The 18,958-nt window shown below is 39.6% G+C and overlaps 1 protein-coding gene across 1 annotated transcript in view; it reads left to right on the top strand.

The window, feature by feature from the left end:
• Nucleotides 1-16,981, top strand: part of LOC130291034 (adrenodoxin-like) — a 47,966-nt gene extending 30,985 nt beyond the window's left edge. The window contains exons 2-5 of the mRNA XM_056539369.1: nt 5,956-6,142; nt 10,352-10,479; nt 10,944-11,073; nt 13,993-16,981. Coding sequence (XP_056395344.1) covers nt 5,991-6,142; nt 10,352-10,479; nt 10,944-11,073; nt 13,993-14,110 — 528 coding nt within the window. The 5' untranslated portion in view covers nt 5,956-5,990 and the 3' untranslated portion in view covers nt 14,111-16,981. The remainder of the gene's footprint in view (nt 1-5,955; nt 6,143-10,351; nt 10,480-10,943; nt 11,074-13,992) is intronic.
• The last annotated feature ends 1,977 nt before the right edge of the window (nt 16,982-18,958 follow it).

The raw sequence follows: 18,958 nt of genomic DNA, 5'->3' as shown, positions 1-18,958 counted from the left end.
ACAGGTTATAAATTTAAAATATAAATACTATGCTCAGCTGGCCTATGCCATGCACAGATGCCCTACTCTCTGCCCTGCCATGCACCACCCTCATGTGCACAGTAACATAGTGATGTTAACCCTGTACTGTGATGTGACATCACAGTACAGGATTAATATACACAGTGATGTCACAGTCCAGTTTTAATTTGCACAAGGACATCACAATCCTGTACTCTGATGTCACTATGCATATCAACCCTGTACTTTTTTATTATTATTATTGTGCACATTATCCCTGTACAGTGCAGGGTTAATAAGCACAGTAATGCCCAGTATAGATGTTTTATGCACAGTGACATCACAGTACAGGGTTAATATACACAGTGACCTCACAGTACAGTGCTATATGCACAGTGACATCACAGTACAGAGTTATATGCACAGTGACATCACAGTACAGAATTATATGCACAGTGATATCACAGTACAGGGTTATATGCACAGTGACAGTAAAGGGTTATATGCACAGTGACAGTACAGGGTTATATGCACAGTGACATCACAGTACAGGTTTATATGCACAGTGACATCACAGTACAGGTTTATATGCACAGTGACATCACAGTACAGGGTTATATGCACAGTGACATCACAGTACAGGGTTATATGCACAGTGACCTCACAGTACAGGGTTATATGCACAGTGACATCACAGTACAGGGTTATATACACAGTGACATCACAGTACAGAGTTATATGCACAGTGACATCACAGTACAGAGTTATATGCACAGTGACATCACAGTACAGGTTTATATGCACAGTGACATCACAGTACAGGGTTATATGCACAGTGACATCACAGTACAGGGTTATATGCACAGTGACATCACAGTACAGGTTTATATGCACAGTGACATCACAGTACAGGTTTATATGCACAGTGACATCACAGTACAGGGTTATATGCACAGTGACATCACAGTACAGGGTTATATGCACAGTGACCTCACAGTACAGGATTATATGCACAGTGACCTCACAGTACAGGGTTATATGCACAGTGACATCACAGTACAGGGTTATATGCACAGTGACCTCACAGTACAGGGTTATATGCGCAGTGACATCACAGTACAGGATTATATGCACAGTGACATCACAGTACAGGATTATATGCACAGTGACATCACAGTACAGGGTTAAATGCACAGTGACATCACAGTACAGGATTATATGCACAGTGACATCACAGTACAGGTTTATATGCACAGTGACATCACAGTACAGGATTATATGCACAGTGACATCACAGTACAGGATTATATGCACAGTGACATCACAGTACAGGTTTATATGCACAGTGACATCACAGTACAGGGTTAAATGCACAGTGACATCACAGTACAGGATTATATGCACAGTGACATCACAGCACAGGATTATATGCACAGTGACATCACAGTACAGGTTTATATGCACAGTGACATCACAGTACAGGATTATATGCACAGTGACATCACAGTACAGGGTTATATGCACAGTGACATCACAGTACAGGATTATATGCACAGTGACATCACAGTACAGGGTTATATGCACAGTGACATCACAGTACAGGGTTATATGCACAGTGACATCACAGTACAGGGTTATATGCACAGTGACCTCACAGTACAGGATTATATGCACAGTGACATCACAGTACAGGGTTATATGCACAGTGACATCACAGTACAGGGTTATATGCACAGTGACATCACAGTACAGGGTTATATGCACAGTGACATCACAGTACAGGGTCATATGCACAGTGATATCACAGTACAGGATTAATATTCACAGTGATGTAACAGTACAGGGATAATATACACAGTGATGTCACAGTACAGGGATAATACACAGTGATGTCACAGTACAGGGATAATACACACAGTGACATCACAGTACAGGGATAATACACACAGTGACCTCACAGTACAGGATTAATATTCACAGTGATATCACATTACAGTGATAATGTGCACAGTGACATCGCATTCCAGGGATAATACACACAGTAATGTCACAGTGCAGGGATAATACACACAGTGATGTCACAGTACAGGGATAATATACACAGTGATGTCACAGTACACGGCTAATACACACAGGGACGTCACAGTACAGGGATAATACACAGTGATGTCACAGTACAGGGATAATACACACAGTGATGTCACAGTACAGGGATAATACACAGTGATGTCACAGTACAGGGATAATACACACAGTGATGTCACAGTACAGGGATAATACACAGTGATGTCACAGTACAGGGATATAACACACAGTAATGTCACAGTACAGGGACAATACACAGTGATGTCACAGTACATGGATAATATGCACAAATATGTCACAGTACAAGGATAATGCTCACAGTGATGTCACAGTATCACAGTACAGGGTTAATAGTACAAGAACAATACATTCAGTGATGTCACAGTACAGGGATAAAACACAGTCATATGACAGTACAGAGTAAAAACACAGTGTGATGCCACAGTACAGGGATAATACACACAGTGATGTCACAGTACAGGGATAATACACAGTGATGTCACAGTACAGGGATATAACACACAGTAATGTCACAGTACAGGGATAATACACAGTCATATGACAGTGCAGAGAAAATACACAGTGTGATGCCACAGAACAGGGACACAGTGATGTCACAATGCAGGGATAATAATACAATTTCTACTGTACTGGCCGTTTCTTTTTTTATTTCTACTGGTAATATTAGTCTCAGTATACAGGATTTTGTCAGACTAGAGCCATCACTTGGGCCACCTGTTACCATGCCCAGGAGACATTCCTGCTGGCAGTGATGGTGAAGATATTAAAGGGGTATTCTGCCCCTAGACATCTTATCCCCTATCCAAGATGTCTGATCGCGGGGGTCCCCCCCACGATCTCTGCTGCGGCACCACAGTCATCCGGTGCATGGAGTGAACTTTGCTTCATGCCTGATGACTAGCGATGCAAAGCTGACGTGACCATGACGTCATGAGGGGGAGTGGCTGTGACGTCACGAGCCTCCGGTGCCGAAGCCGCGGCAGGACCACCGCGACCAGACATCTTATCCCCTATCCTTTGGAAAGATGATAATATGTCTAGGGGCGGAGTACCCCTTTAGGTTTGAAACGTGTGACCCACCAGTCCCTAAGTAGTTCCTTGGGGGACACCTTTCAAACTTTCAAACACCATCACTGCCGGCAGGAACATCTCACATAGAAGATTTTATCATATATAACACATTGGAAAGGATAAATTGGTGTGGGCTTGGCATACCTTGTGGGATAGGAGCTTAGGGCCCCCATAGTAGGCCCATGCACTCTAGAGATTTTCCGAGCTGAAAAATTCCTCAGCTGAAAAAATGCTCAGAAATTCTGGTGCAGCAGCCTCCCATTGTTTTCTGTCGCACCGTGCACACTGCAGAAATTCTGCAGCAAAAAAACTGCTGTGGAAATTCAAATTCCTGACTCTGTGAACATGTTTATTCTTTTGGTGAAATCTGCTTGAAAATGTATTGCTGTTAGTCGAGACAGCGCATGTCTGAGCCGTCCTAGTGCTGGCTGATTCGGGCGGTGCCACAGTGTCCGCCCAGAGATATTCTCTTTCATGTGACTTACATCGCAAAGGGATGTGATTTGTTTAATATGTACATTTTTATTTTTATATAAATAGTTAAAAAATGGGAAGGATCTTCATGAACATCTCTCGTATTAAAGGGGTATTCCATGAAAAAACTTTTTTTTATATATCAACTGGCTCCAGAAAGTTAAACAGATTTGTAAATTACTTCTATAAAAAAATCTTAATCCTTTCAATAATTATCAACTGCTGAAGTTGAGTTGTTTTTTTCTGTCCGGCAACAGTGTGCAGTTCCCGAGACAAGCAGAGATGTCAGCAGAGAGCAGAGAAGAAGAGGTTTGTTATGGGGATTTGCTTCTAAACTGGGCGGTTCCCGAGACACGTGTCATCAGAGAGCACTTAGACAGAAAAAAACAGCTCAACTTCAGCAGCTCATAAGTACTGAAAGGATTAAGATTTTTTAATAGAAGTAATTTACAAATCTGTTTAACTTTCTGGAGCCAGTTGATATATATATATATAAAAAAAAAGTTTTTTTCCTGGATAACCCCTTTAAATGTTAAAAACCCTGTCGAGCTCTGTAAGTGTGACACGAAGCACCTGTACAGATGGCGTAAGTATAGTGAGTGGCACCAATTCACTATGAAAGCCCCTTGAAAAATCCTATACCACCTCATGTTGAGAGCGACAGTCTCCAGTACTGTGTGCAGCTTCACTTTATTTACTTTTACCTATATTTACATCAGTAGAGATAATGGGGGGTATTTATAAATTTTGCCTGTTGACAGTTTCTTTTTACCCTTTTTTTTTTCACTTTGGTTTTCGTGGACATGCACCAAATGTATCATTTGGTGCAAGTTGTTAGTAATTTTGGCTCAAATGTTGAAATCAGCCATTCACAGCGCCTTTTATACAGAACTTACTACCACAGAGGACGCGTATTTCACCCTGTAGAGCCGCCATTTCGGAGTCCCTCCTGCAGTATATCAGCAAGCGACATGAGTTATTTTCTTTTGTGGGGTTTATAGCCACCATGTGAAATGGATTTTATTTTCAACTTGAGTAGTTTTTTGTTTTTTTTTTGTTACTTTAGTGCAGTGGTCTTCAACCTGCAGACCGCCAGATGTCCGGGCATGCTGGGAGTTGTGGTTTTGCAACATCTGGAGGTCTGCAGGTTGGAGACCACTGCTTTAGCACTTACCTTTCCTGAGCCTGCGTGGCCATGTCCAATGCTGGCTTAACGGAGGGTGAAGGTTCCTCAGAGACAACTATGTCGCAGGATAGTATTGAGCAGCCCTGGAGGCGTTGCTGCTTTCACAAAAAAAATATTTTTAATGTTTTTTGACACCTTTACATTTTCTGACATTGGTAAGTGTGTTTTCCATGTGCAGAATTTCTTGGCGGGGATTTGCGCCAAAATTGTGCCAAAGATCGATTGGCGCAAATGATGAATTACTGACTAAAGTTCAAATCACACACAGGACCGTGTGATTTTGAGAAAGTTGTAAAAATGACAGTGGAGAAGATGCGCCAAACTTTGGCGCAAAAAGACACGCCGCCAAAGTATTGTGCCAAAGTTACGTAAAAAACCCCCCACATAAATCCTTTGATAAATACCCCCCCCCATATTCTTTATACAAACATATGGATTATTTACATAGTTTGTGCCTTTCAATAGGATACAGATTTTTGTAAAATAATTCAGCATAAATGATCTGATACATACACATCCATTATATTGACTCTACAGCTGATACTGGTGTAACAATAGGGGGTGTGTGAGTGTGAGTGTGTATGTGTGTGTGTATGTGTGTGTATGTGTGTGAGTGTGTATGTGTGTATGTGTGTATGTGTGTATGTGTGTGAGTGTGTATGTGTGTGTGTATGTGTGTGTATGTGTGTGAGTGTGTATGTGTGAGTGTGTAAGTGTGTATGTGTGTAGTGTGTATGTGTGTGAGTGTGTATGTGTGTGAGTGTGTATGTGTGTGAGTGTGTATGTGTGTGAGTGTGTATGTGTGTAGTGTGTATGTGTGTATGTGTGTGAGTGTGTATGTGTGTGAGTGTGTATGTGTGTGAGTGTGTATGTGTGTTAGTGTGTATGTGTGTGAGTGTGTATGTGTGTAGTGTGTATGTGTGTATGTGTGTGAGTGTGTATGTGTGTGAGTGTGTATGTGTGTGAGTGTGTATGTGTGTTAGTGTGTATGTGTGTGAGTGTGTATGTGTGTAGTGTGTATGTGTGTGTATGTGTGTGAGTGTATGAGATCACACCCACAGTGGGATGGCTTTGTAGGCATAATATTTGCGTCTCTGTATATCTCACATTTCATTCAGTTGCTGAGACAGCCTGGAGCCTGGATTTCTGCCCTATGAATATGGCTCGCTCTGCCTCTACAGTCCTGAGAACCTTTCTGAGCAGACTTCATGGTCCTATGTGCCCTAGGAGTTATGCATCAACACAAACACCAGTTAAGAGCTACTCGAGGGGCTTCACTACTTCTGCAAGATGCCAAGATTCTGGGTAAGAGAAAAATACATTTCTGTAAGGACTGAGAAATCTGGTGCAGAAGCATTTGTAATATCTGTCTTCTCATTTTCCTTTTTATCCTTATTAGGTGTGATTTTGTGCTCTTTTTCTACTAATTCAAGCTATTTATTTTACTCCTCTAGTTATACTGATAAGGTTGATTATATTCTTACATACATGGTTCGAGCTGTTTAACATTAGCATTATAAATGTGTTTTCCCTAGAATATTTCGGAAAGAGATGACAGAAATAGATCCTAGTAGGTAATAAAAGACAGATCTTCCCCCTAGGACCTGTTATTAATATGAAGAAACTCTAAGTGCTAAGCCAATATCACATCTTTATATAATGTTCTAGATGTAATTTACATTTTAATGCACATGTCACATCTAAGCTTTATAATTTAGCCTAGAGCTGGGCAGTATGACCAAAAATGTGTATCAGTTATGGCGGTTCCATGGTATTTCCCCGTTCCCCCCATCATCATGTGACCCGTGGGCGCTGCTTCTCTAGTATGTGAAACACCCCCCCCCCCCCCCGGTCTATCAGCCCAGCACTGCGCTGTCCTCCACATCGGGGAACTAATCATGTTACCCGCAAGCATTGCTCTCCTCGTCCTCCATGTGAGTTGCGGGCCGTCGGCGCTGTACTACATATTCCTTGTGCCTGGGCTGCAAAAATAAACAAAATAAACTTTAACTTACCTTCCTACTACATTCCCCTGTTGCTCCGGTAACTGCCTCATGCTGGGGATGGGAACGTCACAGAGCCGTCAGCCCGTCGCTGTGGTCGGTGATAGGCTGATGGCTCTGTGACGTTCCCATCCCCAGCGTGGGGCCGCTACCGGAGCAACAGGGGAACGTAGGAAGGTAAGTTAAAGTTTATTTTGTTTATTTTTGCAGCCCGGGCACAAGGAATATGTAGTACAGTACAGAGTTCCAGTGCCGGCGGCCCGCAACTCACAGGAGGACGAGGAGAGCAGTGCTTGCTGGTGACATATGATTAGTTCCCGACGTGGAGGACAGCGCAGTGCTGGGCTGAAAAACCGGGGGAGAGAGAGGCAGAAGAGCGCCCGTGGGTCACATATGATTAGTGGGGACAGCGCGGCTGATACAATTTATTCAGTCAATGGGATCTGTCGGTACCCCGCGATGTCCGTTGTGCTAAAGGTCCGTTATTTGGCACCTAATGGACCCTGAACAGGTTGGAGCACAATGGTAATGTGAACATAGCCTAAAATGTTCCCCCGACAATCTAATGACAGGAAATAAAGAGTAGTGTAAAAAAAACTATTTCTTTTAGCATTCATTTTTATTAAGATGTTAGGTGTAAAATTAACCAAACTCACATAGTAGTGATTAATATTAGAATTTCTAATAAGTTTTATCCAGTTATTAAAAACTGAGGCAGGTCACCCCTGCAGCCTGTTATTGGCTGAGTTGGCTGTCACTGCCAAGACGAATGTATCTTAAAAGGTGGGGGCCAGAATGCTTAGCGGGGAGAGCCACTAGGCCCCATTCTGGAGATTGCAGAGGTCCCAGTGGTTGGACCTACTGCAATCAGACACTTACCCCATATCATGTGGAAAGGAGATACATTTCTAACAACTGGATAACCCCTTTAAATACAATTTTAAACATATTGGTAATAATAATATTGTCAACTTTCAATTACTAATTAAAATTATGAATAATATCGCTATAGATCAAAGTTCCTTTATAGTAGTCCTAGATAGCAAAAAGCCACCAACTTGTTATTCCCTACAAAGAGGTACAAAGTTCTTGCACCTGAGTTGGCCCCTTAACCTCTGGGCCTCATAACTGTTGCTATGGTTATAGTTGTGCCCATGACTTTACATAACATTTGAATATGATTTTATCTACTGAAGAAATTTGGTAATGAACTTTTAGTTTAAAGACTTGTATACTATAGCCATTCTTTATAGCAATGCTCTTTATCCTCTACCTGATAGGTAAGTATTTTGCTGACACATCCACGCTACATTTCAGTGAATATGAACCATGCCCTATAAGACTTATCACTGCTTTTGCTTTCAAGATAAAGGCATTTTTTTTCTCACAAATATAGCTTTCCTTTTTCCACACTGCATGCTGTGCTCCATTTACAATATATCCCTTCAGCCCCACACTTAAATAGACTTTCGTCATGTTTGGTAATTTTTTTTAAGGATTACTATCATTTAAAAAAAAAGTTTCCCAGACAAGTCAAAAGTTTTGACCACATTGACTCTCACTCCTAAGACTTGCTGCAATCGCTAATTATAAGGCAGGGAAGTTTGCAGTAGCACATGGCTTACTCCATGGCTGTTAATAAAATCTGACCTATAGAAGTCTCAGCAAAAAGGTCGGATCTGGTGGCCGGCCCGAGAGTTGAGCGTAATGTCGGTCACTTCCCTGGGTTATAACTTGTGATCACAAAGGGTCTCAGGAGTCAGAACCGGTGTGATCCAAACAGTTGTCCACATAATTTAGGCAAGCATAAGCAGAAATTTCATTTGAGACTGGTACCTTACCTAGTATTTTGTAACCAAAGAGGCAGACAAGGACCCATTCACATTTATGGTCTCTGAAGTGGGTATAGGTCGGAATATCCATGCTGATTTTTCATACTTGCGTTGCAGCCTATGTATGATTTTTTATCTTTTCTTTCATCAACAAGAATATTACAGATTAAAAGGATTCAGGGTTGCAAAAATACATTAAGAGGTCAGACTGTCAGATGGTAGTAAACTTCTCAAATTGCAGGAGTTCCAAGGTCTTATGAAAAAGATAACAACGGTCATTGGCCTTCTACAATTCATTGCTTAAAAGATGAATGTAAAATAAAGATATATTTAAATATTTTCACTTATTTTTATTTATATATATATGGGTGTGGGACATGTTTGTTACCTATGGGTACACATCTTCCATGCCTAATTCATGTTTCAATGGGTGAACTGAGGTTCATATTGTAGGCATCTGTGCATTGTTTGTTTTAGGATTTCAAGCTCTTTTTAAATATTAACTTAGTTGATAAAGTTGACTAAAAACAAGAGTCCGTCAAGTTTAACCTATAACCCTACTGTGTTGATTAGGAGGAAGGGTAACCACCCTTGTAGGATAGGGGCCAACTGCCCCACACCAGGGGGAAAAATTCCTTTCCGACTCTGGCAATGAGAATAGGTTTCTGAATCAATATCCTATCTCTAGAAATCTATCACCTATATCAATATATTTTTCAAGAGAAGCATTTAGGCCCCCTTGAACATGTTGACCCTAAGCATGGGACCCTTGCTTTTGATGCCCATATGCCCTAAAAGTGTTTATGGGCAGGAAATGTCCTTATGGGCTAACCCCCTTTAGTTAATTTGACTTATCAGTTTGCATTCCCCTTATTAAAGGAGTACACATTCTGGTGAAAATTTTTTTTTTATTAAATCAACAGGTGCCAGAAAGTTAAACAGATTTGTAAATTACTTCTATTAAAAAATCTTAATTCTTTCAGTACTTATCAGCTGCTGTATAATACAGAGGAATCTCACTTCTTTTTGAACTTCTTTTCTGCCTTACCACAGTGCTCTCTGCTGACACCTATGTCCATGTCAGGAACTGTCCAGAGTAGGAACAATTCCCCATTGTAAACCTCTCCTGCTCTGGACAGTTCCTGACATGAACAGAGGTGTCAGCAGAGAGCACTGTGGACAGACAGAAAATTAATGAAAAAAGAAAAGAATTTTCTCTGTATTATACAGCAGCTGATAAGTACTAAAAGGATTAAGATTTTTTAATAAAAGTAATTTACAAATCTGTTTAACTTTCTGGCACCAGTTGATTTAAAAAATAATAATAATAATGTTTTCCACCAGAGTACCCCTTTAATACTGGATAAGAAACTGGTGTAAATTATGCCAGGAAGTCTATTTCAGTTCATAGCTGGAGTAGATTTCATAGTCTGGTGCAGAGCAGTAGCAAATACCCATAGAAAAACCTCTACTGCTCTGGACAGTTCCTGACATGTACAGAGGTGGCACCTCTGCCATAACTTTAATGCTGTATATCAAATTGTAGATTTTTCAAGTGTCTGATAGCAATGACAGCTTTATGAAGTAGTAGAATATAATATGGATCCCCATAATACTGGTGTATGATAGACACGAAGAAATGTACTATTCACAAGAACCTATTCCCATTTATTTTTCAGAAATTCAGAAGAAAACTTGACGGTTAATTTTATCAACCGTGATGGTGAAACTCTGACAGCCACAGCTAAAGATGGGGAGAGTCTACTGGACGTGGTGATCCGGCACCACCTGAATATTGACGGCTTTGGTAAGAGTTTGAGATATTTTAGTTGTAATATGGTGCTTCTGACAGTAGAACAATTACTATAAGTGCAATGCTAGTCCTATTGTTGCTGACTTCACATCATACCGCTAATGGATAAACTGTATAAATATGCTAAGGTGTGTATATAGAAGGCAAGGCTCCCGACACTGTCAGGTGCTGAGTGACAACAGGGGGTGCAAAAACTTCTTGAAAACCACCGTTCAATACAATCCAGGTAGAAGAAATGAAGAATTTGCACTCACATCATATCGGTGCACACATAACACGGGAGACAGGAAACAGTGTGCTGCTACGCGAGCTGCAGGAGGAGCCCTGTGTTATGTGTGCACCGATATGATGTTCCAATAAAGTCCCTTCACGTATTTCAACATTGGGTGAGTGCTATATCTTCATTTCTTCTACCTGGATTTGATAAATATACTGTTTTCCTCCTTTTGTTCCCTCAGGTGCCTGTGAGGGGACTTTAGCTTGTTCCACTTGTCACCTAATATTTGATCAGAAGGTTTTTGACCAGCTCGATTCTGTTACAGATGAAGAGATGGACATGTTGGATTTGGCTTTTGGTTTGACCAACACGTAAGTTCTTATATATTAGTGAATATACTTCCAATATACCCATAGCCAGTACTCTTAGTTGAAGGGGTAGTCCAGGGAACTGAACTTTATAGACACTTATCCCATGTCTACGGATAGAGAATAAGTGTCTAATATCGGGGGTCTGAGAGGTTGGACCTCCTGCAATCTCTACAGGAATCCGGCTACTTACACATCCTTAGCGCACTCTTGTCCCTTAGTGATGGTACACTTAGCCAATCACCAACTGAAAGGCGACATTGCCGCGGCCAGTGATTGGCTGAGCAGGCTATCACTTGCATTTGTCCAGGAAAGTGGGGGTGTGAGGACGTGTAAGTAGCTGGCACCCCATACCTCACCCACTGCGATCAGACACCTATCTCTTATCCTGAAGATAGGTGGTAGATAGGTGATAAGTGTTAAGAGTTCAGTTCCCTGGACGAGCCCTGTAATATATGTACAGTTGCACTGGAAAATATAATGCCTATATATATGTTACTCACTAGGTCATGCAGTCTGCTGTGCTGGGTCTCTTCATCCAGTTACTTCAGGCTGTTCTGTAACCCATTTTCTCTGTTTTCATGCTGCAGTCTGATAGAACAGTAGTGAGCATAGAGGAGTGCTAGTCCCATCCTCAATTCCTAGTCTTTGTCCCAGCCAGTGCTTCAGCTGGGACAAAGATGATGCTGCAGCCAAATAGGATGATGTTCTGGATGGTATGGGGACCCCTAGTGTTTTTTTTTAGAAGCCATGATTTCTATAAAAAGGAGATATAACATTTTTATAAAGTATATTAGAAAAGTGCAAGATGTTCAACATATTACAATCATTTTTTTATTCTGACAGTGCCCATTTAATACATTTTTGTATTCAAGTGTTTACTGGTGTTCTCTATTTGTCACAGTAAATAGTTTCTGAACGTAACAAAATAAAGTATTAGTGGGAAACCTCAATAATACCCAAGACATTTTTTAACCTAATCTGAAGCCTGTATCTACCTTAAAAAAAAACTAAATTTTGGGGGGGGGATTCTTTATTTAGGTTTAATGCAAGGTGAAATGCAGTGTGGAAAGATCACAAACATTAAAAGCTCAGTGCCATTGTTCATAGGTTGCATGCAGAGAATGTAGGTAATCCGAAACAAAAAAGGCAAGTCAGGCACTGGCAATAACAAACTTTGGTATCCTCCACCTCCAGACATGTCAGATGATTGGTTTGGGTCTTGGTGTGGAAACCCCCATTAAGAAATAAACGTGTGGTTGTGCCCTTCATTCCATTTGGCTGCCTGATCCAACTCATTGCCAGAAACAGGCTCAATAGACTTACAATAGAACCTGTAGTGAGTCAGATTAAGTCGTGAAAAGTATGCTGGACAGTAAAGAGTGAGCCTCATTTACTAAGAGTGTCGGGTTTTTACTAGTGGGAAAAGTTGTTTCAGACATGCAGGATTCCTCCAAATTTACTATTGGGAAAAGTCGGGAACATTTTCTGACCAGCTTTTTCTAGGTGGATATTTCCAGCCATTTATCCACAGGATTTTCTGTGAATTCAATAGAATTCAGTAGTTTTTTTCAATTCCACTGTCACCATTTTGTTGGTGTCTGAAGAGTGGTAAAAAACAGACTAGATGTCTCTTGATGGGTCACTGCTCCTCAGCAAGAAAATGATGCTGGCATCCCCTATAATTTCACCTAGCCTGTGCTATGCGCACATGTGCAGTAAGCAGCCCATGCTTTTCTATGAGACACTCTCAGTCTCAACTTTCTTATGCCCTGTGCCTTCCAGAAAGCAACTGTGTAGGTGCTGTGAAGTGACACACCACAGATAGGCTACAGTAATGGCAGCCCCAGTACACACTTTATTAATAAATAATATTAAAACTACATTGTTCTAAAACTAAATACATAAATGAAATGCTTTTTCTTGATAGGATAATTGTATTTATTAAAAAAATTAAATGGTAACACATTCCCTTCAAGCTCCAGAAATTAGAACATAAACCCAGTAAAACTGATATTCAGCTAGATCTGTCTACATCTATGTTAGACATTCTGAAAATCAAGTGCAAGAAGCACTAAAGTCAAATTACTACTAAAAAGCATAGTCTACAAAAACTTAAAGGGACAGTGACTAGAAGTCTGCTTCTCCTGAGTTAAATGGGTTATCTACCATTAGTACGTACCTGGCAGACAGTACTGGAAATGCTTAGGAAGGATCTGCGCTTGTCTTGGGGCTAAATGGCTATGTTGTGAGATTACCATAATAATGTGGCTAGCTTTTTGTGAACTGGTATTTCCTGTTTCAGTTTTCTTTTTTTTTACTACAAATCCCATAATTCCATTTTTCTCCCTCCCATGCATCAGCCACCCATTGAAACATAAATGAGTTGCATCCATTCAAAGACCTGTGGTTGTCAATCAGGGTGCCTACAGCTGTTGCAGATTGATCTCTCTCCCACCAAGCAATCGCTCCACCCATTGAAGCAGACAGGCTCCCTGTCATCAGCTGACTAGTGAGTCAGGTCTCGGCTGCATTGCAAGCTGGGAAAAATCTGAGACAACAGTCATTTTGTATGGTGATAGAAATAATATTAGAGTGAAAATCACAGAATTGTGAGAAAACCGTCACACACTATAGACACTATATTATGAACTACACTAACTTTACAGCCCCTGTAGCATAGTCAAATGAAAAAATTTCTGGAATACCCCTTTAAAAGCTGTATTTTCTCAAGCAATGTTTTAAGTATATGCACTGTGCTGATCTGCATCAGGAGTAAAGAAGTCTCATTCCTGGGTTTTGTGTTAGGGAATTGCCTCATTTAAAAAGGTCCTTGTGGGGTTCATAGCACCCCTTGCCTTAGCTAAATCTTGGGGAAAAATAATAATGATAAAAAATGTAATTACATTTCTTATTTTATAGATCCCGCCTTGGATGCCAAATTTGCATGACAAAATCCATTGACGGAATGACAGTTCGAGTGCCAAGAGATGTATCTGATGCCAGAAGAGACCAAGTTGAAAAACAGAGCAAACAATAACTAATAGGAAAATATTTGACATTGCGCACAATTATATATATTCATTTCCTTTCCTAAGAGTTCTTTCTGAAGAGTTCTTCCTTAAAGTACAACTGTCACCTAAAATAGTTTTGTGAAGCTGCACACACAGTGCACTAGGACTTCACAAGCCTATTCTAGCCATACCTGTAATCATAATGCAGGCTGCTGTTTACTCACAAAAAGGCATTTGTAATACCTCCAGGAGTCGGCCAATAAGTAGGAGAGGCGGGGCCTAGGATCCACTATGCTCCAGGGCAAACGAATTGATAAAAGCACGGTAGTTTATTCTACCATTATGCAACGCGTTTCACTGCAACAGCAGCTTCATCAGGCATCCTGCCTGATGAAGCTGCTGTTGCAGTGAAATGCGTTGCATGATGGGAGAATAAACTACCGTACTTTTATCCATTTGTTTGCATCACTTGTGTCCAGCGCCACGCACAGACCGGTGTTCCTCTTTGAAGCTATCCACTCGATCTCCATGGTCAGAAACTAGCACCCTTTCAATGCTCGCAAACTTCTGCTGCTTCTCAGTGATCAGTCGCAGAGCAGCCTTCCCTGTCTGGATCGAATTGAAGTTCTCTCTGATTCTCATAAACAACTGTCTCTTGGTCTCACCAAGATAGTAAAATCCACAGGGACTTTCTCTACAATATACCTTTGACCTCCTAGTAAGATTTATTTTGCTCTTAAATTGTGATATATAAAAAGAAAAAATTATTACAGTTATAATTTCTAATAGCTATTTAATCATGTTGTTTTTTATTTTTATTTTTTTATCCTCTTTTTCGCATTCAATTGGTCATCAAACATTCTGTTTTTTTTATATGTAATGCCAGGTTTTCTCTTTACTTCTGACTTATGTACCAGTATCTTCTTTATATATTTATATATATATTTTGTGCCTGTCAATAAGTCTTTTCTATCTCTTTTACTTGCTTTTTCTATCACATACTCTGGGTACCCACTGCCCAACAATCTGTTTTAATTATAAAGCCTGTTTTACATACATTTCATTGCTCTTATTAATTCTCTTAAGCCGAATGAACTCGCTATACACTAAGCCTCTTCTGAAGTGCTCTGGGAGCAGAGAATTATGTATGATTTTTTTCTATAGTCTTAGAATTTCCTATTGTAATCCTTACATCAAGAAAATGTAACTTATTAGTTCTGAAAGTAGCAAAAAAGTAGTAAAAGACATATGCATTAGTGTTAGTAGAATTCATATATGACACCAAAGTGAAGAATAATTCCTCCATACCTTCCTGTAATTCCAGCATGTCATCCATATACCTATAATATCCTTTATATGCCTGATAAAAAGGTTTTAAAAGGACAACACATATTTCATTTCTATAATGGCCATGTACATCGATCTTTAAGTGTAAATGTGTTATGTGTCAGAAAAAAGTATAGTGCTTTACACGTAAACTCAGTAAATTCTGTATATTTCTCCAGAAAATCTCAATCTGTCCGTACACCAGATATCAATCTGTTTATGCTAATCCTAGAAAGGGAGTATGTGTTTTCCTCTCAAAACCATTTTATTAGCCATATAAAAGCATATTATTTGGTATATGGATGACATTCTGAAATTATGGGAAAGTATGGAGCAATCATATCGGAATTCTACTAACACTTTACATATATTTTGTATTGCTACTTTTAGAGTTAATCAGCTAGAATTTCTAGATTTAAGGATTACAATAGGAAATTCTAATATAGTTAAACAAGGCTGTAGAAAAAAGAGTGCAAGTAATTCTCTGCTCCACTATGAGAGTACATACATGGTCAAAAGAGGCTTAATGTATAGCCAGTTCATACGGCTTAAGGGAATTATTAACAATAATGGAATTGATGTAAAGCAGGCTTTAGAATTAAAACAGATTGTTGGTACCCAGAGTTCATGATAGAGAAAACCTATAAGAAAGCAAGTAAAAAAAGATAGATAAGACTTTCTGATGGTCACAAGGCGATGATTTGTGTTCTCATTTGACAAGACTCCAATAAACAAGCCAGTAAATACAGTACAGTAATATAGAAGTACTTGATACATGATTGAAAATGACTCAGAAATAAAGAGAAAACCTGTGATTACATATAAAAAAAAAGAACGATAGGTGACCAATTGAATGCAAAAAGGAGAAATAGTAGGAAAAGAAAACAACTTGGTTAAATAACACCTTACCTATTGGGAATTATAAGAATAATAAGTGTTTGTTTTTTCTAATCACAATTTAAGAGAAAAATAAATCTTACTAGGAGATCAAAGGCATTTTACTATATTGGTAAGACCAAGAGTCAGTTGTTGAAAGAGCACTTCAATTCGATCTGGACAGAAAAGGGTGCTCCGCAGCTGATCAGAGCACCAAGCAGAGAACAGCACCAAGGAAATATGGAAGCAGCTGAAGTTTTCAAGCATTAAAAGGGTGCTAGATCCTGACAATGGGAGAGATCGCCACCATTGTTATAGCGGGAGGCTAGACTGCTAATGAAATGTAATTCTCTAGGTCCCTAAGGATTAAACAATAAGAACGACCTTTATGCTTTCCTCTAAGGTCCGGTTCACACAGCTGTAAATGTGTGGAATGACCGCCCGAAAAACATGGGCGGACATTCCATACATTTGAACGATCCGGCAGGCGCTAGTACCACTTGAAAATGTGCCGGAATTTGGATTTCTGCCATGTACACACCCTGCTACAGCGGAGTGTCCGTGGAAAATATATTCCTAACGTTATATACCGTATATACAGCTGTGTGCTAGGGAAGTATGAATAGAGTTTGGGAGCTGAGCTTACGTTATACCCCGTATCAGATGATCTCATCTGGAAACCTTTTTTTTTTTTTTAATCAACTGGTGCCAGAAAGTTAAACAGATTTGTAAATTACTTCTATTGAAAAATCCTTCCAGTATTTTTTAGGGGCTGTATACTACAGAGGAAATGCTTTTCTTTTTGGATTTCTCTGATGTCACGACCACAGTGCTCTCTGCTGACCTTAGTTTTCCATTTTAGGAACTTTCCAGAGCAGCATATGTTTGCTACAGGGATTTTCTCCTGCTCTCGACAGTTCCTAAAATGGACAGCAGAGGTCAGCAGAGAGCACTGTGGTCGTGACAGAAGAGAAATAAAAAAATAAAAGCATTTCCTCTGTAGTATACAGCCGCTTATAAGTACTGGAAGGATTAAGATTTTTTTTATAGAAGTAATTTACAAATCTGTTTAACTTTCTGGCACCAGTTGATTAAAAAATAAAAAATGTTTTCCACGGGAGTACCCCTTTAACTCTTTAGGTGCTGCGATAAATAAAAAAAGAGAAATTATAGGTGCCAAGGCTTTGGGAAGGGTCTAATCCTCCACAGCATAGTGCAGCAGTCCGGATCAGCTAACATGGTGGCCAAAGGGCTTTCCCTTACCTCCATGCTACCCAATCGCCGATCTTACACAGACTTCCTATGCAGCCTGTACAAGTAGAGTGCCAATAGTACGGATAACATAGCACTAAACAGTACTAGCACTAGTACTATCAAATATGATTGCTATAAATAGTCTCCTATGGGGGACTTAAAAACTGTTAAATAAATTAATAAATAAAATATATATATGTTTTTTCAAATAGAAATAAGCCCCTCCTCTAATAAAAATTTAAGCCTCCCCAAAAACACATGAAAACAACAACAGAAAAAAAACATATTTGTTACTGTTCCGTAAAAAGCACACTTATTTTCTTTAAATAAGTAAAAAATAAAAATAAATTAAGGAGCAAAATGAAACAAAACCTACTGTATATAAATTGGGTATCCTTGTAATCATTGACCTTAGAATAAAGATAACGTAATTTTTACTGTTAAGTACACTGTGTAGAAACGGCTGTAATCTGGGGATATTCCTACAAGTTCAAGAAGATATAACCAGATAGAGATGAGTGCCACATTTTTCTATTCATGTAAATTGATATGGGACACTGCTAACCTACATACACAAGCACTACCAGTAGCTGGTTTGTATGGCTAAGTCAGGCTGCTTTCCTCACCGAGTGAACTGTGTTACGTCCCATGGAGTAGTGCCAACACCTACAGATTCTCTGTAAGAGTGAAGTTTTGAAAGGTGTTCTAAAAATGTAGATGTTAGGCTGCCATATAAATGTAAATTACATGAACATAGTAAGACTAGAAGACAAGTTGAACTAGAAGAAAAGTTAATTTCTATGCTATGCATTGTATCTTATATGTATATGACAAAACTTTATGTAATATATTTTTCTGCAGTAAAGCCACCTAACCCACATTGTTCTCATTTTCACTGGCTATATTTTAAAAGGGACTTACCAGACAAAAAAAAATAATAATAATGGGTGCACAATAAGATATATATTAAAAAAAAAAATACATTTTATAATATCTAACTTCCATGTGAGATATGATTATTATAAAGAGCAGCTGTCACATAGATTCATCTCATGCAACTTCCCCCATAGCCTAGCAGGGGTTAATGTCCTTATGCCAAACATACCTTTTTAATACAATCTTGTGTCTTTATTCTGAGTTCAAGAGGAGTAGCCAGGGGTCTGCTGCGCCCCTGGGCCGCAACACCTCTATCCACTACGTCTCGCCATTTTTTTTTTTACACAGCAGACTGTAGCACAGTGTGTTTTACAGTATCTGTGCACTTGCGGTGAGCGGTGAGCTTCATAATCCCTAGAAGTAAAGAACTCCCTCCCTGCCTCTAGCGACAGTCCTCTAGTGACAGTCCTCATTGTTGACACATGCGAGGGCAAAACCCATAGTGCTCCCATTAGCAGAAGAGCCCTTTTTGTAAATTAAAG

Source organism: Hyla sarda, chromosome 9, assembly GCF_029499605.1.
Source record: "Hyla sarda isolate aHylSar1 chromosome 9, aHylSar1.hap1, whole genome shotgun sequence".
Taxonomy (NCBI): Eukaryota; Metazoa; Chordata; class Amphibia; order Anura; family Hylidae; genus Hyla; species Hyla sarda.
Note: the sequence above shows the minus strand (reverse complement) of the source record. Positions and strands in the feature narration are given on the sequence as shown.